This window comes from Diabrotica undecimpunctata, chromosome 3 (assembly GCF_040954645.1).
Source record: "Diabrotica undecimpunctata isolate CICGRU chromosome 3, icDiaUnde3, whole genome shotgun sequence".
Classification (NCBI taxonomy): domain Eukaryota; kingdom Metazoa; phylum Arthropoda; class Insecta; order Coleoptera; family Chrysomelidae; genus Diabrotica; species Diabrotica undecimpunctata.
This window is the reverse complement of record NC_092805.1, coordinates 51,760,055-51,783,087: the sequence shown is the minus strand read 5'-3', so window position 1 is coordinate 51,783,087 and position 23,033 is coordinate 51,760,055. Positions and strand designations below refer to the sequence as shown.

Here is a 23,033-nt window from a genome sequence, read left to right as displayed (position 1 = left end):
TTTTTGTAGTTACATCTTGTAATTACATCGTTGAAATATTTCCTCAGACCATCTAAAAAATAAAGTTATCCTCTAAAAAAAATAAATTAGAAATTAACTCACCGACTTTAATAAAAAATATATATTTTAAGTCAAAGTCATCAAAAACAAGCGCATCGCCAAATATGTGATCAAAATAGCAGGTATAAATTTACTTTGATAAAAAACCTTTTATATTTATACATTTAATATCAATAACATTTAATTAAATCAAAATTTAAAATTAATATCGATAACTCAATATTGAATTTGCAGTTATTTCTCTACAATTGTTACCCTGGAAATCGCACAACTAACGTTTTATGAATGTTTTGATCATTTGACTTTTTGTTGGTCTTAAGTGTTGTCGTTATATTTTAGGAAAGCACAAAAAACGAGAAGAAGAATACGATCTTCGCAACGATATAGCCGTAGCCTTGGAAGAACTTCAAGATGACGTATTCGAAAATAACCCCGAATTCAATTCCAGACCGGATAAAATGAAGAAAAGCCCTAGGAAATCGGATAAACTATATGTACAGAAAAAAAACAAGTTCGAAGTCACATCTAGGTCGAATACATTATTAAATCGACCACCATCATTGGACAATATGGACGATAACTTTGGCAAAAAGTAAGTGCTTGCTCAAATAATAAATTTGCCATTATTTCCATGTTATCATTGTGAATTCGTATTTATTTATATATTAATAGTAGTAATAATAATATTACATCATTGACAGTTTTTATACAGGACAATATATGGCACATAAATAAACATCATATAAAAGTTCTCGTGTCATTCAAAATTTTTCTAGATTTTTATGCGACTCTGTCAAAAAATATCACAAAAACAAAGTGCCTTAACAAGATATTCTAGTTCAGTTACTCAAAAATTTTTTGCCTAATTTAAGTATCTATTATGGTTCAGAAAATAATTGGAGAGGCGCGCTTTAGACAAGTACTGGAATAGATCCCGTACTATGCTAGCATTGTTTAAAAAAGTCTTTGTCTTTTTTAAACAATGATGCTAGACTTTTTTTCAACATTATGTGCATATTGAGTGTCACAAATTATTTAATAGACTGAGTTGATCAACAGAAAAGTCAAAATGATTTATTTATATCAGCGAAATTTTCAATTTCCAGATTTTGACCTTTAATAGCCTCTAATAGTGTTTCCCAAATCCCATAAACCGAATTTCATAAACGCAGAAGTTGTAAAATACGTAATAATACCTTTGTAAAATATAGCTCTCACTCCCTCTTAATGGTGTATAGAGATGTTCCTTCAGACCCAGTTTTTTTTTTTTTTTTAGGAGGTTCTTCGGAATCTCGTTCCTTTCATTGTTTATCGATTTATTGTTGTTAGGTATCGCCACATCAATTAGTGTTGTGTGTCTTGTTAATTTAATAACTAGTATAAGATCTGGTCTATTATGTGCTACTGTTTGGTCTGTAAGCACAGAGCGGTCCCAGTATAGCTTATAGTTGTCATTCTCAATCATACTCTCAGGAACGTTTTGATAATATGGTAGACGGTTGGTTTGAAGAAGTCATGATTTGGTAGATATCTCTTGAGCATCTTTCCTACTGAGAACATGCTTAGGTATTTAGTGCCTTAAATCAATGTTTACTGTTTACAATAAGGTTGAAACGAAGCAGCTGTTTTACCCTTCGTATAACCTCAGTAGTTATCTCAGTTTTCATTTGCTTATGGTCAATCTTCCGCGTTTGCTTTATTCCAAGGTATTTATATATATCATTTTCACCCATGACCTCGATGTTCTAGCCATTTAAAATTAGAAAATAAATTTTCTACTGTTTTCAGCATCTGATCCACGTGTCTTCGAGTGGAAGCCAATAGTTTTAAATCATCCATATACAATAGATAATTAAGCTTTGCCACAGCAGTAGTGTTTTTGTATTTATATTTGTATTTATCATTTTCACCCATTTCCTTGTTGTTTTGGCCATCTTGTATATCGAAACCTCGGGGCTGAACCTTTCCTCTGACTATATTTAGAACACGGCTTTTGTCTAGTCCAAAGTGCACACTGATATCACTTGAGAATGTTTTTACAGTTTTAAGCATCTGATCCAGGTGGTTTCGACTTGAAGCTATTAATTTCAAGTCATCCATATACAGCAGATGCTTAAGCTTCACCACAACAATATTGTTATTTTTGATGCTAAAAACTGAGTCAGTGAAGTTCAGTAACTGAGATAGTGGGTATATCGCCAAACAGAACCAAAGTGGACTAAACGAGTCCTCCTGGAAAAGACCCCGGTTAATTGGGATATCTTCGGGTTCGATGTTGTTTTCACCGAGTATTGGAAGGTGAATTTTAGTCTTCCACTCCGTCATTATATGCTTTAAATAGGTCACTATCTTATTATCGGCTTTATATATTTTCAATATATATACAAGCCATTCATGCGGTACTGAACAAAAGACCTTATTATTATTATCCAGATTTAGCCATTTGGCTCACACTCCCTCTAAGTGGAAAACTCACTCATCCCAGATACCTAGGGTATCAAACGGATTAAGCTCTGGTGGGAATCTTTCAGTGTTTTTGGGCCCTAGGTGACCTGGTACGTCCGTGTACCTCCCAAAAATTTTCTTACGCATCTAGATGTTAAGAGCAATACTGCTTTTTGCATGGTCTTATAGAAATGTTCATTAAGACCCAGGTGTTTTATGTTCTCTAAAAGGCTCTCTAAATAACTCTAGTAGTAAAGAGAATAATATGTACTGTCTGGGGATTTTCGATTTTCCATTGTCTCCTAATTTGTATTTCTAGATCTCTGTACTTGGCGATTTTTTCATTGTATTTAACACGCAGATTATTATTGTTAGGTATCGCCACACCTATAAGTGTTGTTTGTCTAGTAAGTTTATTAACTAGTATGAGATCCAGTGTATTATGTGCCATTGGTTGGTCTGTAAGCATAGTGCGATACCAGTAAAGTTTATAGTTGTCGTTTTCAAGCATTCTGTCAGGGACATATTGATGATAAGTATAATAATGTTGGATATTTTATATAATGTTTATTAGATTGCTTCCATCAAGAGTTCCATATAATGGAACTCTAGGGGTAGTTTACCTCCTGATGGGGTTGATTAACTCGAACTCACTGGATACTCATAATTACTTTATTGGTTCTCTAAGTACAATAAGAAAGAGAGTACCCAGTTGACGGATGGCAACACTAGCTTCGACTGTTAACTCCTAATTCTTAATTCTTAATGAACTACTCCCGTTATTTTCCGGGTATTTAACTCACGTGCGTTTGTTTATGCATTCATGTTTTTCTAATATAATTGGTGTACACATTATTAAATAAGCTTTTGATTACATTGCAAATTTCACTAGGCGCGTGTTTTAGTTACACCGATATTTTCAATGCCATAAACAAACAATCGCATTGAGCAATAAGCAATGAATAATATTATCAAAAGGATTTTAAATTTTTTAAACTTTGGGTTACTTAGATCTGATTTCTGGATGCTTAATTAAATCCCGTTACATCTCTATCCCTCAGAAGAAAAAATTTCTGAGGGATTGTTTTTACTCTTCCCTTCCGAAAGAAGAAAATTTTTCGTGTCATCATCAACTGATTACTGTACATACATACATTATTTATATTCACTATTTACATATACATATTAATAGAATTATATCCAAATTTCTGGTACATATTTCCTTATATTTAGTAACAAAAAAATGTTCAATATCAATATAATTGTTCCCGTTTTCACATATCACTAATTCACTGTGTTTCTGGACTGTAAGCGTATAGCTTATTTTTATGCACCTCCTTGATCTTACCGTTATCTATCTTAATTTTACAGTTAACGTTATTTCATCATCATCAGTGGCATTACAGCTCGTTGTGAGCTAAAGCCTTCTTCAGAACAATCTTCCATTCGTCCCTGTCTATGGCAACTCTTCTCCATGCTTTAACTCCGATGGATTTTAGATCATCCTCTATTTTATCTTGATACCTAAGTTTTGGTCTCCCTCTGGGTCGTCTTCCCACTGGTCCTCTTCGGTCGAAAATTTTTCTGATCGTTGCATCCTCATCTCGCCTAATTACATGTCGTATCCATCGAAGGCGTGCTAATTTAATACATTTTACAACATCAGGTTTCCCAAAACTTCTGTATAACTCAAAGTTGTAGCGCCTACGCCACAAACCCTGTTCTTGGACTCCTCCATATATTTTCCTTAGAATTTTTCTTTCCAAACGTTTAAGCAATTCTTGGTCGTTCTGTGTAAGTGACCACGTTTTTGACCTGTATGTTAACACTGGCCTTGTTAGTGTTTTATATATGGTAACTTTAATTTTTTTGGGTAGTTTTGGGGCTATCTGTTTCCTCAAGCCATAATAGCATTTACTGGAAAGCACTATTCTTTTAATTTCTTCTCTGACATTGTTGTCTTTGGTCAGCAGCGAGCCCAGGTAGACGAAGGTGTCCACACCTTCCAGTTCCAGATCATCAATTAATAGTCTAGGTATCTGGTTGCCTGATCTAGTACAATACATATACTTGGTTTTCTGTGCGTTTATTTTTAATCACATTCTCAGTGCAGACGCCCTTAGTGATCGAAATGCTTCGATCAGAGATTCTGTGGACCTAGTAATAATGTCATCTGCATATCCGACCACTTGTACAGATTTATTAAAGATGGTGTCATTCGTATTAATATGGCAGTCTCGAATTACTTTTTCTAGTACAAGGTTAAATAAGAGACACGACACTCCATCTCCCTGTCTCAGTCCATTTTTACAATGGAAGAGTCTTGAAAAGTCGTTCTGGATTCTGACTACACTCTCTACGCCTGTCAGCATAAGTTCCGTTAGTTGAACAAGATAAAGCGGTATTTGAAATTCCACCATAGCCTGTAGAAGCTTTTGTCTGTTGACTGAGTCGTATGCGGCTTTGAAATCCACGAATATGTGGTGGGTGTCGACTCCGAACTCAAGCGTCTTCTCAAGAATCTGCCTGACTGTGAAGATTTGATCAATTGTTGATTTATTGGATCGGAAACCGCAATGGTAGTTCCCAACTATTTGTTTAACATAGGGGATCAATCTTCTGTAGAATACGTTGGACAATACTTTATATGCCACGTTAAGTAGGGTGATTCCTCTATAATTATCACACACCATCATATCTCCCTTTTTGTGAAGAGGGTGCATTACCCCTATTTTCGAGTCCGCGGGCGTTTCCTTCCGTTGGCAGATTTCGGTTACTAATTTATGCATGTGTTTACCATGTCACCACCATTTTTAAAGAGTTCGGCAGGAAGATTGTCCAAACCGGGGGCTTTGTTATTTTTCAGTTTTGAAATGGCTTCTCTAATTTCTTCTTCGGTGGGGACGGCTCTTGAGCGTTTTCATCCATTTCAGGCAAAGTAATTTATATTTGGTCTTCTTCACAACTGTCGCTAAACAGTTCTTCAAAATGATTCGCCCAGTTGTTTAGTGTATGTTCTTTGTCGCTAATTATGGAACCGTCTCTGTCTTTACATGTTGTTATTCTGGGTTTGAATTCTTTTCTGCTGCTGTTTATCTCCTGGTAGAATTTTCGCGAGTCTTTTCTGTTGTGGTGGTTAACAATCTCGTTTAGAGAGTTTTCGTATGGCTCTTTCTTTTTCCTTCTAAACGTCCTTTTTTCTTCTCGTCTAAGATTTTCATAGTCTTCCAGGTTTGATCTCGTTCTGCGCTGCTGAAGTCTCTTATATGCTTCATTTTTCTATTGGTTAATGGATTTACATTCTTCGTCAAACCAATCTTCGTTTATTTTAGCTTGGTTGGGTTTTAAAAAGCCTTTATCCGGTGTATGGATAGCTTCCTTGCATTTGGTCCAGTGTTCTTCTATACTTAAATTTTCGTCAATTCTTGTCAGCTCTTCATTTAAAATTTTCCTGTAGTTATCCCTAGCGTCTTCAGATTTTGGCACATCATTATTATATTTCGTAGATTTTGTGCTCTGACCCTTCTTATCGTTTGATATACGAGCCCTGAGTTTTGTTCTTACAAGGTAGTGGTCAGAGTCTATATTAGCACATCTACATGCTCTTACATCTAGTACGTCCGAGAAATGTCGACTATCAATATATGGTCAATTTGGTTTTTTGTTTGACCGTCTGGTGATTGCCATGTGGCTCTGTGGATATTTTTGTGAGGAAAACATGTACTTACTACCACCATTCCCAATGATGCTGCGAGTTCAATCAGGCGTAAACCATTTTGGTTGCTGACAGCATGAAGACTATGCTCGCCGATGGTGGGTTTTACGCTAATTAGTTTCTTGGTCGACTTTAGCGTTAAAATCACCAATAATAATTTGTATGTCGTTGTTCTGACATTGTCTGTAAGTGCTTTCCAGTTTCTCGTAAAATCTGTCCTTCTCCTCGTCTTCTTTATCTTCATTGGGAGCATGGATATTGATAATGCTGTAATTAAAGAACCTGCCTTTAATTCAGATTCTACATATCCTTGGACTTATTGGTTCGAAAGCTATGACTTCTGAATTGAATCGTTTATTCAGTATGAATCCCACGCCAAAAATATGATTATTTTTATCTCCGCTGTAGTAGAGAGTGTAGTCTTTTTTTGTCTAGGCTAGCACTACCTGTCCACCTGATTTCTTGAAGTGCTATAATGTCTGCTGAATATTCATTAAGTGTATTGGACAGACTTCTTAGTTTACCTGCACTATACAGCGTACGCACATTCCAAGTAAATAAACCAATATCATTAACCTTATTTCGTTTGCCAAGTTGTCGACAAAAAATCCGTCCATCTGATTGTTTTGAAGTTTCCGTAACAGAAGAATTTTTATAGGAGGGGGGCGTTAACCCACTGCCTAACCCCCAACCTGGAGGACCAGTTCACCCGCTCTTGTCAGTTGCCGACCCAAACTTCCACCCGGGTTGGATACCGATTAGGGAACACCAACGTGAAGGTGAGAGTCAGATTTGAGTAGAAGAGGCTTAGTGGAGTAAACTGGAATCAACTCCATATTTTCGCATCCTACTCCTTTGTCCCCCAGTTAACGTTATTTACCTCTTTTATTATGAAAGGACCTGCATAAAGATTATCAAACTTACAATTCTCTTCTCTTTTGACCAGGACTAGGTCTCCTATTTCGAAGTGTTCCTGTCGTTCCTTTTTGTGCTTTAATAAGAAGGTTTTAGCTCTCTCGTGTGCGAATTGTAGTTTATAGCGTAACTCATTGTAGTAGGCATCTATGTTGTAACATGGTTGAACGTCTCGTGTAAGGTCTTCAGGTAAGTTTATTTTCTGCCATACAACAATTCGAACGGTGTATATCCATGATACGCGTTAGGGGTTGTGTTGTAGCAGTATGTGAACATTCTGCAACCCACGTTCCAATTTTCTCTGTCTTCATCTATGAATGATCTCACGTACTCGTTTAATGTTATGTGTAGGTTCTCACAACTTTCAATCGATTGTGGGTGGTACGCCGTTGAGAAGTTGTGGTCTTTAGCATTTTTGTTAGTTTGTGTAATACTTCATTTTTGTACTCTGTGCCTTGGTCTGTTCTGATTTGTTTCATGAGTCCGTATGTTGGTATAAAATGATCGAAAATTTCGCGAGATATTGTCTCGGCTTCTTTGTTGCGCACTGGTACACTCACTGCGTATTTCGTCAGTTCACACAGCATTGTGATACAGTATATATTGCCTTCGTTACTTCTAGGGAATGGACCTATCGTGTCCATGTACACTATGTCCCATGGTTTTGAAGAAGTGTCCGATATCACCAATTTCTCGACATGTAGTCTTTTCGGTTTGTTAATTTAACATTTATGACATTGTTTAATGTATTTTCTTACGTCTCTTTCCATGTTTCTCCATTTAAATCTTGCCTTTAGTTTCTTTATTAGCCTATTATTTCCTACATGACCCCCAAACATCGGGTGGTTATGATATTCCTCCATTATCCTACGTTTTTCTTTGTCGTCCTCTACTGTTTCTGGTACTTCGCATATGTATATTAATTCTATATTGTTCAATAATTTGTTTCCTTCTTTTATAAATTCATCAATTGTGCACAATTTAAAAATAATATCATTTACATATATCTTTACTTTACGTACTGCATTCTCTACCGCGAGCCAATCAAGTTGTGCCAACATTTGACTTAAATCAAAGTGATTGAATCCTGTGGCCATGCTCTTGCTGCACTTGATTTTGTTTTTGATCCGAATGCTCAGTCTTGGTGAGATTCGGTCTACTCCCAAAGACAAAATTGTTAGTCTATGCGTCTCTAAATTATTTAGTACCCTTCTTACTGGTTGCTTGTGGACTTCCGGCTGTAATGTAGGTTTACTTTCTGTATCCTTGTGTCTTGTTTCTTCCATTTTTCTTCTTGATTGAGCTCGGGTTATAGCTAGTATATGGGTGTTATCTATGTATAAGTCCTTTAGTTGATGCAATGTTATTCTCGAAAGACTGTTCGCGTAATTATTTTTCCCTGTTATATATTCTATTTCAAAATCGTATTCCTCTAGATCTAGTCTGATCCTCGTAAGTTTTGAGGTAGATTCCTTCATTTAAAATAGGTGTGTTAAGGGTTTATGATCCGTTTTTACCAAAAATGTTGGTGCTCCATATAAATAACATTTGAAATGGTTAATTCCCCAATGAATTGCTAGTAATTCCTTGATGATTATAGGTTTATTACATTCTCCTTTACTAAAACTTCTTGGTGCGTATGCTATCGGTAGGTCTATTTTGGTATAGTTTTGACTTAAAATTGCTGAACAACTCTCGTTGGATCCGTCTGTTGTCAAAATGAATTGTTTACTGAAATCCGGATATTTCAAGATTGGTGGTTTAATCAGAGATGATTTGAGCTTATTGAATGATTCTTCACATTCCTTAGACCAAAAAAATTCTGCTCCTTTCCTCGATAATCTGTTTAGTGGTGTGCATATTTCAGCAAAATTTTGAATAAAACGTCTATAGTAGTTTTTAGAAAACGAACAGAAAAGCTATTCGGGCTTACGTTTAATCCAAAAGGTAATCTGGTGAATTGAAATGCTCCATTCTACGCTAAACTATATGTATTTCCTCGATAATTTTTCTAATGGTATTTGGTGAAAACCTGACATTAGGTCTATAACTGAAAATCATTTTGCTCTCCCTAGTTGATCTAGTATTGAGTCTATTCTTGGTAATGGGAATTTGTCTGTGACATTTTCTTGTTCAATTGCCTAAAATCTATGCATAATATCCATGCTTTATTTCCATCTATAGCCTTTTTCGGTACTAGCACTTCCAGGCTATTGTATTCTAATGTAGATGGTTCTACAATTCCTTGGTCTCTCAATTTCTGTACTTGTCGGTTTAACTCTTCTGCTTGTGCATGCGGTGTCCTATAATTCTTGATGTATACTGGGGTTTGGTCTTTCACTCTCAGTTTTTGTTCGTAGAAGTTGTTACATGTTAGCATGTCGTCCCTTAGGGCAGATATATCTGAGTATTCCTCACAAAAAAATACCAATTTATCGGGTGTGTATTCTGGGATATCTAACTTAACTGATTCCCGTAATACCTTTTTCCTATCTTTACTGTCATTGATCAGTCTATATTATATGCTACACAATTTAATGTCTAGTGTTCTGATTGTGTTTGTCTCTATCTTTACCGTTTCGTAGATTGTATTCAACATTTTGATGTACGGATTCTTTCTTGAAATCAGGTAGTATCTCCTGTTGTTCCACTACTCTGTCGTTCTTTAGTGTTTGAAAATTTTTTACTATTCTATAAATTTCGCATCTAGGCGGTATTATTATCGTGTCATTATCTATGTTATCTAAAACAGTTTCGTGCTAACATAACAGTCTCCGTCGTCTTTAATATGCATTTTCAGATTAGCGTAGTCCAATATGCATTGAAAATTTTAAATAAGGTCTCTCCCAGTGATTCCGTTCGTTGAAATGGGAAAGTTTGATTCCACTAATTGAAATATATGTTCAAACCGACGTTCTTTTACTTCTAGTGTTGTTTCGATTTCTACCATTGTTTGCAATTCTCCTTTAGTTACTCCTTTTATTTTCGCCTTTGTGTTTGGTTTCACATGTTTCTGCATAAAATCTTGTGATCATTTGAGTATAGAAATATCTAAAAGTATAAAAATGTGTTAATTTTAAGTCGAAATTGTAAATGTAATATTCCACTTCTAACTGTGTATTTCTGTTATCTTGATCATTAAAAACCCCAACTGTGGGTTTTCCGGTTTCCCTAGGCTATCTTCTAATTCTAGTAGCCTTACATTCCTATTATGTCCTCCTCTCTGGTTTCCTCTAGATGCCTGGTTGCTTTATTGTCTATACCCTCTGTGTGTATAGTTCCATTGGTTTCCCTTTGCTTCGTTCTGTTGTTTAAAGGTAGGTCTTCTCTCCTTGTCATATTTGTTGTGATATCCTCTCCTATACTGGTGCTGTCCTCTCTTAGCTTCGTAATTTGTCCTGTAATTTAACACTCTTCCTTGTGTGCTACCTTCTGTCGCATCGATCGATAAAAAAATGGACATTACTTCGTGCGTGGTTGTAAAGTTACATGCTTCCAATATTAATTTAGCTTTTTCTGTGTTGACGTTGCGTTTCATTGTTGCAACTACAGTTTCCGTTATATATTTTTTCGCTACTTCCAATGGCATTCCTTCCGCTATGTATACAACTTTTAGATGTTTTGCTAATTCTTCAATTTCAGATGCATAGACCGCTGCATTTTTATGTCCTTGTCTTTTCTTCGATAATTTATATTGCCGTCTTCGGATTGTCGCCTCTCAGTTCTCTCTTCAGTGCCGCTGCTATTCTTGGGATTGTATCCTCTTTAGTGATAAGGTTTCTGGCCTTATTGGTTCATCTTGTTTTAATTAATGTTATCGCTGTTTCCTCGTGCCCTATCGCTATTTTCTCAAGGAGTTCTAATGCATCTAAAAATGACTGCAGTTTACCTGCGCTTCCATCAAACTCACTGGGCAATACCTTACTTGTGATATTTAAAAATTCGTTGATTGTAAGAGCCATACTTATTTCTTGCTCTGTGTCGCTAGTTTCGTCTTCTATTTCCTTGTTAATTAGCTGATGTATCGAGCTGGAAACTACTACTCTTGTATTAACTGCTTGAAACGAGCGCAAATTTCTATCCCTGATTCTGCCAAAATATTTGTTACACGTCTCTCTTTGTTTGTCTGTTAATGTCTCCCAATTTTTCCTTATTAAATTAATGAATTTATTGTATAAATCGATGATTGTGTCGTCACGTCTTCTTTAACTTCTTTAGCTTTAGGTACGTCTTTCTTCACGTCCCTTTTGCTTTGCTTCAATACTTCTTTTGTAATTTCATCAATTATTTTGACGAAATCTTCCCAACAAACCTTGTTGCTACTCATTTATTCATGAGAATTTCCATTTGCGTTATTTTTGTACTTCGTAATGAACACATAAATTCGATAGTCTTACGCAGTATGATAAAATTGTCAAAAACATATATACATATATAAAATTATATAAATATGATAAAACCTATTGTACTTGTTAAAAATTGTCAATAATAGACTACCTAATAGTAATAAAATAGTCAAAGATAATGATAATAATAAAATAGATTAATAATAATAATTAAATTAATAGATTAAAACCATGTCAATATCGTGAATATCTTTAGGTAAATATATATAAAAATAGAGGTCATATAGTCTTATTAAAAATTAGTGACCTAATCGTATTAAAAAAAATCGTATTAAAAAAAATATGTACTATATTATTCATTCATAAAAATGTGCAATAAATCGTGCAAGGAAGTATCATAAAAACAGATAATACAGACTTACCACTTTATACGTCTAAATTTGCCGTTGATCTTGCTACTATGCCTCGATGGATGTCACTTTTCAAATTCCTCCTGTGCGTCTTCCATACTGACCATAGCACCTTCAATATTAGAACTGTCGTGATTATGTATAGCAGTACTTTCAGCTCCATATCTGATTTGACATCTTTGTTCTTTACGATGAAATTACTGTTTACAACTCCATTCTCCTGTACCTCATCCTTGGACGCCTTTCCTCCCATTTTATATCTGCTCCATTTCCGTCTGGTCTAGGATCGCTATATAATAATGTTGGATATTTTGTATAATGTTTATTAGATTGCTTCCATCAAGAGTTCCATAAAGTGGAACTCTAGGGGTAGTTTACCCCCGGCATGGGGTTGATTAACTCGAACTCACTGGATACTCATAATTACTTTATTGGTTCTCTAAGTACAATAAGAGAGTAGTCAGTTGATGGATGACAACACTAGCTTCGACTGTTAAGTCTTAATTCTTAATGATCTACTCCCGTTATGTTCCGAGTATTTAACTCACGTGCGTTTTTTTATGCATTTATGTTTTCTAATATAATTTGTACACATTATTAAATAAGCTTTTGATTACATTGCAAATTTCACTAGGTCAGCGCGTGTTCTAGTTACACCAATATTTTTCATGTCATAAACAAACAATCGCATTGAGCAATAAGCAATGAATGATATGACTGAATTGGGAATCTGATTTCTGGATGCTTAATTAAATCCCGTTACATAAGGTTGATGGTCTTTTTGGAGAAGGGTCAATTTGCTAGCTAGTTCTTGGTGAAGAATCTTTCCTACGCAGTCATGGCGTCCTTTGTAATCAGTTCCGACAAATGCTTGGCAGTCCCACGTAAGATGTTGAATGGTTTTTTGCGTTTGACATCCATATTAGCATTTGTCGTTTTGGACATGAGGGTCTTTGACAACATATTTCAGGTAATTTTTAGTTAAAATAACCTGATCCTAAGTGACAAGTAGGGAACCCTCTGTCTCGGTAACATCTTTCCTGGTGTCAACCAATAGTTCGACGCTGTATTGTCGACGTATTCTTGGCTGATCTCATTGAGATGTCGCCCATGCAGAGGTTTACTCATCCAAGTGCACTTTTTTTCTTACTTAGTCAGATGGTTTATGCGCATTTCTTGTTCCCTCAGTTTGAGCGGTGTTATATCATCTACTGCGCCAATTTTTCAATGTAAATTAGATGTCTCAGCCTGCATCTGAAAAGAGGTTCTTAAATTAGCAACCTCTTTATCCAGTTCCTCACCTATGTCTATAAGTCCTCTTCTCCCTTGACTATTATTATTATTACTATTATTATTATATAACACGAAAGTAGTAATGTGTAAGTTAAATTAAAAATCTCTTTTATAAAATCTTCATTCAAAGTACATCAAACGCATTTATCTTGATGGACTATCCTTATCATTTTATTTTATTTTGCTTTCAGTATCGCCGTATATTAAATCATTTTTAGTTTGATCCACTCCTTGTTTCCTTGAATTCGCGTGATTTTTAGCTCATTATATTTTATTGGTATGTTTGTCCAAATTTGCTTTTTTTTCTTCGACAAATTCCAAATTAAACTAATCTTTTTATGACTTTTTTTTTAATTTGCTTTTACTGTTCTGATCAAAGATATATAAATGATTATAATGAAACAAGGTAATCTATTAATGTGTAAATTATGTTTTAGGTACGCAATTTACCCGCTGGAAATATCCATATGCTTCCAAAAATGGTGGATACGGTTTTCCACGTTGTGTCACGGACTTCTCGGAGGATTAGGTTTAGGACATTGGCTTTATTTGGTCTGTAATTTACGTCAACAGGATGCCAGTTTCTTGATACACTACGCTTATTTTAGTGACATATATGTTGGGACATTTTTCGCGCTCTGTGTTTTATGTCTAGTATCTGTGTTTGACAGGTGAGTAAAAAATATTGTCGATATAATTTCAAAAAGTAATAATTAGTTTGGTTTCCTATTTATATAAAGAGAATTAGAAGTTACATAAACGATGCAGTTACTTAACAGTTGAGAATTTTCAATTCGCATTTCAATTAGACTGTCGAAGAAAATTTTACGAAATTTTACATAAAAAGACTTTATAAAAATTATATTATATTTATAGTATTTATAGCATATTGTATTAATTAATTGTATTATACACTAATCAAATCAAAAAAGGAGCCACTATGCTCTGTTTTTAAACTAGCAGAAGTAAACTCAAAAGACAGATTCACACCCAATAATTTTACTACATAAATCACCAGATTCATCTTCTTTTTGGTTGACCATCTCGGCCTTCGTTGGTAGTCCAGTAATCAGTATCGGACAATTTTGCAGATAAAACTTACTTACTTAATCAGTAGACCCATTTGTACCTTTCGGTGTTGGGCCGTTTATAATACAATTCATTAAATTACAATATTTGACAGTATTCTGAGGTATCCTAGCTCTTAACGAACTTTCTCCATTCCTTTCTATTGGATGCCATCTGTGTAGCTTCCTGCAAAGTCTTACCTTTACTCTGCAGTATCTGCGAGATGTCACTGTTCCATTCTTTAATGGGTCTTCCTCTTCTGTTCTTCCCTATTGGTTTGGCGTCCCACACTCTTTTTACTTGTCTATTATTGTCCATCCGGGTTAGATGTCCGAACCATGCCAATTTTTTCTCCATGATTGAGTCGAGTATCGGTTTGATTTTGAGTCTTTCTCTTATTTCTTCATTTCTGATTCTATCAGTTCTTTTTACTCCGATCGTTCTTCTCAGGTATTTCATCTCTGCTGCCTGAATTCTGCTCTGATGTCTTTTGTTTAATATCCAATTTTCTTGCTCCATATGTCACTGTAGGTCTATATATTGTTTTGTATATTGTCATCTTGGTCTTTGTTGATATTTCTTGGTTATTAAGGAATCCTCTATTTAGTGCTTGGAATAGTTTTCCTGTGTTTTCCATTCTGTTGTTAACATCGTCCTCGATGTCTCCTTTGTTGTTGATTACTGTTCCTAAGTATTTGTATGAATTTGTCCGTCTTATTTTTTGTTGGTCTATCATTACTTCAATTTGATCTTCTGTCCCTTGTTTCCTTGATATTTTCATTATCTGAGTCTTCTCTATGTTTACGTTTAAGTTGTATTTGCTTGCTTCTAGGTTCCATTTTTCTAAGTTGTATTTCAGTTTTTCTGCAGTTTCCGCAATTAATACTATGTCGTCTGCAAATATACATATCTCAGCATTTATCATTTGCATTCTGTTCCAACCGATGCAGTATTTCTTGAATGTTTTCTTACATTCTTTCACTATCTTATCTATTACATTTATGAATAGCACTGGGCTGAGACTTCCCCCTTGTCTAACTCCTTGAGTTGTTCCAAATGGTTCTGACTGTATATTTAACATTCTTACTGTATGTTTTCATACAGAAAACATGTTGTTTTCATGTATATACTCTTTGTTGCTTCTATCAGTTCTTCACTTACTTGTTTTTTCTTTAGGCTTTCCTATATATCTTTTCTCTTGACTGAGTCGAATGCTTTTTCCATGTCTATAAAGCTCAGATATATTTTTTTATTTTTCTTTAAGGCTTTTTCTATTACGTGTTGCATGGTGAATATATGGTCTTGTGTGTTGTGTCCTTTCCTGAATCCACTTTGTACATCCTCTAATGTATGTTCTATTTCTTTTCTAGTTTTCCTTTCTATTATGGTTTCGTATACTTTTGCTGCTACACATAGTAGTGATATACCTCTATAGTTCTTACAGTCTCTTGTGTTTCCTTTTTTGTATATAAGTATAATTACTGCATTTGTCCATTCTTTGGATATTACTTTTCACTTCCATATTAGGTTATATATGTATAACAATTTTTTTTTGCTTTTACTCCTATATATTTCATTATTTCTGGTGCTACTTCATCGCTTCCTGGTTGCAGATAAAAACTTAATTTTATTGAAATGAATGCCACTTAATTGAAACAAACAGTAGTGTATTTTTGCAAGAAGATTGCTTGAAAAAAGTTTAATGTAAAATCTTTTTACAAATTCGGTATTTACTTTTATTATATTTATTAAATTACTTACATTTTATTTTATTTGAAACTTTCATATCTTGGTTTTAACTGTTTGATGTACAAAATCATGCAAAATTTAAGCCGTTAATTAAGACATAGACATTGAATTATATTTTTAATTTTTATAAAATACAAATTCAAATAAATCATAGTCACAAAATTACATTTTAGATACAATTTATTTATCTTTTGAGGAACTTGTGTTACTGTCACCATTGCCAATTGAAATTATTAGTGGTTCTATTGTAACAGAAGTTTTTTTATTTCTTGCAGTTTAAATGTTGTGTTTTTGAATGCCACTTCATTTATCACCTGGGCAAAAATTTTCTCAATGGGATTTAACTCGCAATGATATGTAGGCAGCCGCAGTTAAATTTGACCGTTTCATTTTATCACTTAAATACAATACAATATTATACTTAGATATATTCATTTAAACGAATCAGATGTAACCATCTCCAAATCAAAAGGAATATTTTTATTTGTAACCATTCTTGCATATCTTTCTTTTTTGATGCTCAAATGTCCCTCCCAATTAAAAGTTTTACTCCTACAGAAGTCAAGAAATAAATAAACAAACTCAACTCACGAAAGGCCCCAGCTAAGCTTATCATATCAAAAATATGGAAATTCGCTGAAAGCATTATGCAAGGCAGGAAAAGAGCCCAATGAAGTAACATATTATCGACCCATTAGCCTACTCCCAACCGTAAGCAAAGTTTTTGAAAGATTGCTGCTACAAAGGATATATGCAGATCATGAATTTCTAACATTACCAAAACATCAGTTTGGTTTTCGGGAAAATCACTCCACTATCCAACAAGTCCAAAGAAAAGAAATACTGCAACTCTATATTTCTAGACATCTCACAAGTGTTTAACAAAGTCTGGCACAGAGGTCTGCGTTACAAATTAAAAATAGCACTATCCAGTAACTGTTTCCTCCTACTTAAAATATACATATCAAATAGATATTTCTCTCTAAAATTTAAAGACCAACAATCCAACCTCTGTCCTATCAACTTCGGAGTCCCGCAGGGTAGTGTTCTAGGGCCGCTGCTTTACTCACTACACAGCCGATATACCAGAGACTAATAATACTACAATCGCTACTACTATAAAGAAGAAAAATAGCAATATTTCACGTGTGTTGCCGATTTCTTCTATTACATCATTTAGCTTTGTAAAAAATTGGGCTTTTGAGTAATTTTTTTTGCAATTGTCATCCAAGTCTATAGAGCTGTCTACCCATATATTTTGAATATGTTCCTCAGCTTCTTCAACCATTTTGACTTATTTTTCTTCGTCTGCTTTTTGAATTTTTGACATACTCTTTATCCGTATTCCTAAACGGGAGCCATTATAAGGTACTTTCAGTCGGAGCTATGAATAGCTACAGTAGCGGTACTATCAGCCTTGGTTTTTTTATAAATATTATTATTTTTTTTTTTTTAGTTTTGTAAATCTTTTTTAGAAAGTATTAAAACATAGACAAAATATCTTCTAAATTGAATTCCAAGATCTGCCACTAAAAGTCTAACTAACATCAACTAGTACATCCTAAGAATGTAAAATATTTAAAAAAAAATCCCTAAAATTGTTACATAATAGTTTTGGTAACTTTTTACATAACAGTAATGTGAAGGAGAATTCACTAATGAAATTGACGACTGCATTACGGCTTTCTTATTTATAAGTGTAGAAAAAAATATGATACATTCATAGACTTCTATAAAACAGAGAACGCCTTAACAAAAAAAATTAATTATAGACTATATTATTAATTCTTTAATGAAAATACTATATTTAATTGAAAATACGTTATATTCGACTCATTTCGATTTCTAGTCCGGTTTTTTTTCACATTAGAAAAATTTTGAGAACGATTTCCGCTGTGGAAATAAAACGATAAATTTAACACTCAAAATTGTGGTTTATTCTCACACAAGAAAATAGCTTCAGGATCATATTAAATATTAATTTTTATATCATAATAGTTCACTTACTTCGGACAAATATGAACATGAAAATCACTAATAACCTATACTCTGCATGTTTGTAATTTTGTTTATTCATCTTTTAGGATAGACACTGCTCACTTTGAGAAAAACTTCTTGAAGGAATTTTGGAATCAAAAACGAATATCTATTATAGCTTTTCTCTACGCTTTCTGTCTAGTTATTCATCTTATTACTTTTAACTACGACGACCAGTTTTCAACGTTATCATATCAAGATTTTAATAGTACATTGTTATATAATGTAAGTATATCTACAATACCATAGGGCAAGTGAGAAGTAGCTCGTCATCGGCACGTAAATAGAAAAAAAAGTTTCATAAGAGAGATAAAATAAGCTTGTTCCGAATGCGGTGTTGCTGCGACAAAAATTTAGTTGCAATTTGAATATTACGAAAATAATATATATTAAATATTATTATTTTAAACAAAATTTACGCAAAGGTTGTGGTTGATTTTAAATTTGCACTTATAGAATACAAAAGGAATAGAACGTTAAAACCTTACTTCAAATCGAAAAATTGTTATTTTAATCGCTTCATAATCTATGCGAGCTATAAGCCGGACAAGCCACTTCTTGCTAGTCGTACTGTAATAACAACAAATTACCTAGCAAGTTTAAAAATTAGGCAATAAACTAAAAATAATTTGTAATGAAAAGTTAAATCACTATTCTCATCTATGACTGGTTTAACATCAGATGTAAAAATTTCTAATAGAATTTTTGCTGGTCTTATGATTCTCGATTTATATCTTGCACTACTGAGATAATATATGACTGCTGCTATATGAGAACACGAACCCACAGTGCCTACCCCATTTGGACAGTCAAATGCGTGGCGCAAAATACCACCATATCCAATTGAATCAGGTTTATATTCTATACATTTATATGTCTTACTGCTTATATGCCTGGATCATATCAGTACTTTAATAATATTTGGTTTCATTATAATATACTCCAAATTGATGATATTACTATCATCCATCAACTCAGTCAAATGGCTTGACCTAACTGATAGTTTCCCGAAAACAATTTTGAGATCCCTTTCAGTCATCTCTGGAAACTTAATAATTTCTTGCGATGTCAGCTTGGTCGTAGGACGTCTTGACCACCTGGCTGTCTCAGCTTCTAATGCTAAAGTATTCTCACCTTGATTAGATTTTAACATTCTTTCGATTATTATATCCTAGAACCATCATCATTTTGATCACTATTCAAACGCTTACCAAATAAATTGTTAATAAGCTTTTGGTATAAGTTTATTATCTAATTGTTGATGAAGAAGCTTATATTTTTGCTAAGAATTCCATGAACAGCTTCTACAACCCACCTCAATTTAGTTACATAGGGTGATTCATTTGATTCAGCCGTGGTCAAATTGGATCTTTTTCCTTTTAAGGCAGCCATAAGAATCTTGAAGCCAAGGCTTTCTAAGTAAGGTACAGCATCCTTAAAACATCTATCCACGATACACACATCTCCTTTCCTCATGATAGATTTTATACCATTTGGATCATCCATTACTTTTTTCATGATGGTTGCATCATTTTCAGTGGCATAAAATGGACCAGGGAGATCTACAACCTATCCATCTATAGTACAAATAGTAAAAGGTTTGAGCAAGGGTTTTTTTTCTGACCTGAATACGACTTTAATGCTGATTACGCTGATAATCGTTATTTTGACTCTTTTGGTGATGTAAGTATGTTTCATCAAAAACCAAAGCAAGTTCGTCCGACAAGTTAAATGCATATATAGAAGTATGGTCACGTATTAGTTCTTCTCTTTTGATACTTTTAGCGCCAAAATATTTCAGTAAAACATCTTTTTCAAAGGAATAGATTACTGATTCACTAAAATCTGAAATTTTTATTTCATTTTCTATTTCAAAGACTGATGAAATAAAATTATTCGATGAACCAGTGCGTAATTTGAATAAAAATATAACCAGAGCTTCGTCACGTCTCTACAATGTGATGTTCTCATGGACACTAACAATTCCTTCAACCGCTGCAATTGGGAACTAAATATGGGAACTAAAAGTTCTCATAGAACTTCTCATCTCTAGCAGACATTGTTGTTGTCGCCACTGCTTTCGTCTCAGTGTCGTCTTCGTATCGTCTTCGTGTCGCCATCGCCTTCGTATCGCTTTGACTGTGTTAGCCTATAGAGTACGATACTCGCGGCTATAGGACATAATATGGCAATTATAATATTCAACTCTAAACTTCGATTTGACCAACTACTTCGAGAATTTCAATACGACTCGAGATTTTCGATATTAACTCACAACGGATTTTAGGACAAAGGGATGATATATCCCATAGGTGTGCTCTATCATTATCTAGTGACTGATTTATTTTAATAAACATTTGGCACTAGATTATATGTAGGCAATATGCACAAAATGTGATATGCGATTAAAAGCGATAAAAAAAATTGTTGAGGAAGGGTTAATCTTAAAGCTAATGGTTTTTTTTTCGAGTTTTGACTGTCTAAGAAAAAAAAGACAAGTGGTATAACAAAATTAAAGGGTGCGATAAAAAATACGCGGAAATTAGGTTATTTAGCTATTAGATTTTAGGTTTGAGCCAATAAAGTGGAAAAATATTAGAAAAACACGATTTTTTCGCAATTTGAGAATATGTAAGTTAAAAATGATTATTTTAACAATGATGATTCATAGCCAGTAAGAGAATAGATGGAAAAGCATACATCTAACTATCTGATTTTGAGGTAAGGTAAAAAGAGTGCAAAAAGGATAAAAAAACGTGGTATTTTCGAATTTTATCTTTATGAAAGAGTTAAATGGGGACTTTTACAATAGAATTTGATAATGTCGAAGAAAAAATGCTGAAAAATATTCAATTACCAACTGAGTTATGAAGTTATGTGTAAATAAATGAATAAAAAAATGTTTTTTTTTTATAATTGAAAATTCTGCCTTAGGCATTCAAAAGAACGACAATCAAATAAATAAAACATTAATATTCAAAAGTTAGCCAAAAATTATTAACACAACCTAAAAAATTATTGAAAATTTCAATGATTTTTCCTAGGCTTAATTTTCAATACAAAAATTTGAAAAAAATCAGGCTATTTTGTATTCGAAAGATACACTTTCATGAATTTTTTCAGATTTTTTAAAGTAAAATTGGGTCCATAAAAAAATAAAGTCGAAAAAAGTTTCTTTTTTAGATTTAAGAGGTTCTGTGGCCTCTGGAAAGCTAAAAAATTGTATAAAGTCATGTTTTTATACGCTTTATCGAAAGCACATATCGCGGTGCTTAGAGATGTGGGGGCACTTTTGACCATCTTATCACTTATAGCTCTCGTATAGCCTTATATTATCTTATAGCCTTTAGTATGTTGCTACTTTGATATCCTAAAAAAATGTTTTATTTATGTGAATGTTTAAAATATATATGTTCTTTTTTCAGATCACAAAAAGTGACCTACGAACATGGAACCACCTATCTTTATGGAGATCGTTGCTGGCTTTTACGGCTTGGATTTTTGTAGGCTTAGGACCGACAGAAGACCTCCTCTATCAGAATCTGAAAAATCTCGAGGCATATCTACCTAATAAATGATCAACGTTTGTTTTACTATCGTGTTGTATAATTTGTGATATTCTCAATATCTTTTACTCTAAGACTGTTCAGATTATTTAAAAATAAAAATTTATGGGTTTTACGATTTGTTTTTTAGATATTGCATCACCAGAATTCACTAAATAGAATATGAACTGAATATGAATTCATGGTTTTATTAACATTTTCCCAATCTAACGACAACTGGTTCCTAATTTTAGAGTTTTTCAGAATTTTTCCAAATCTCCTATAAGGTATCTGTAGGTAATATCGCCATGCTAAGGTTTAGAATTTTTTTATTGGATAGTGGACATTTACTGGACAATTTAAAAAAAAAAGTCATCTTTGGTGATATTTCCAAGCCTTGTTGGCAATATTAATGCAATACAGTCTAACAAATGAACATTATACTTCAAAATGATATATTTGCTGAAAAATAACAATAAGTAAGTATTTAAGAACAATAAGGACAAATAATATATGATTGAACAGTGGCTTCTTTTGTTAGTCCAAGGCAGTACGCATGCAACTAACACAAACAAACGCTGCATAATATCATCGGCTTCTCTATCCTCGTTACACGCCTTGCAAAACCACTTTTCCTTGCTACTCGAAGAGCCTTTCTTGGATAATTTAGGTAAATTGGCTTTCTTACGGATGGTATTGGTTTTATCGGTGTCGAAGAGATCTTTTGTCACAACTTGCGCTCTACTATTGCCAGCGGCTTTTTTTTGCTCGTGTAGATTTTTGTGCCATATCTGGAGTAGTTCATCATTCAATCTTCGCTTATCCACTGCTGGACATAGATCTCCCTCATAATTTTCATCTATTTCGATCTTGTGCCTCTTGCATCCAATTCCTATGACAACGTTTTAGATCGTCAGTCCAACGTGTTGGTGGACGACCTCTGCTTCGGTAGGCATCATCTCTTGGTCTCCATTCCAGTATCCGTTTTGTCCATCTATTATCTGTCATTCGAATGGAGTAGTTAGCATATGTGAAAATGAAGTGTCATGTTTTTCTTCATCTGATGTTTCCATCTCACTTAACTCTATATCATCAGAATCACTGTTGCTTGTCGATGACTCTAAGGCAGAGCGCTTTTTAATGTTTCCAACCTTCGACGTACTTGGAGGTTATTACCTGTGAAAAGAATGTGCTTGAAGTGGATAATTCTCGGATAATGGTTCATCGAGTCCAATAGGGTGATCAGTTACTGTACTAGGAGCAAACGCCTCTATTGTTATTGCATCTAGATTCATAGAATAGATGCCTGTTGCTGAAAATACCGATTTGATGTTAGCAGTTGTCATGGACTTATGCCATAATATGGAGAAAATGGTTCCGAAACGTTGCTTCGGTATTGAGCGATCTCTGTTTTAAGTCCAGTATTTTAAAACCTCATCGTCCCAGAAGT

General features: G+C 33.9%; 1 protein-coding gene across 1 annotated transcript in view; it reads left to right on the top strand.

Annotated features, from left to right (window-relative positions):
- Positions 1–21,733, top strand: part of LOC140435594 (uncharacterized) — a 56,121-nt gene extending 34,388 nt beyond the window's left edge. Inside the window, exons 3-6 of the mRNA XM_072524340.1 lie at positions 400–652; positions 13,622–13,855; positions 18,086–18,263; positions 21,464–21,733. Of these exons, the coding sequence (XP_072380441.1) occupies positions 400–652; positions 13,622–13,855; positions 18,086–18,263; positions 21,464–21,616 (818 nt within the window). The 3' untranslated portion in view covers positions 21,617–21,733. The remainder of the gene's footprint in view (positions 1–399; positions 653–13,621; positions 13,856–18,085; positions 18,264–21,463) is intronic.
- Positions 21,734–23,033: the final 1,300 nt, after the last annotated feature.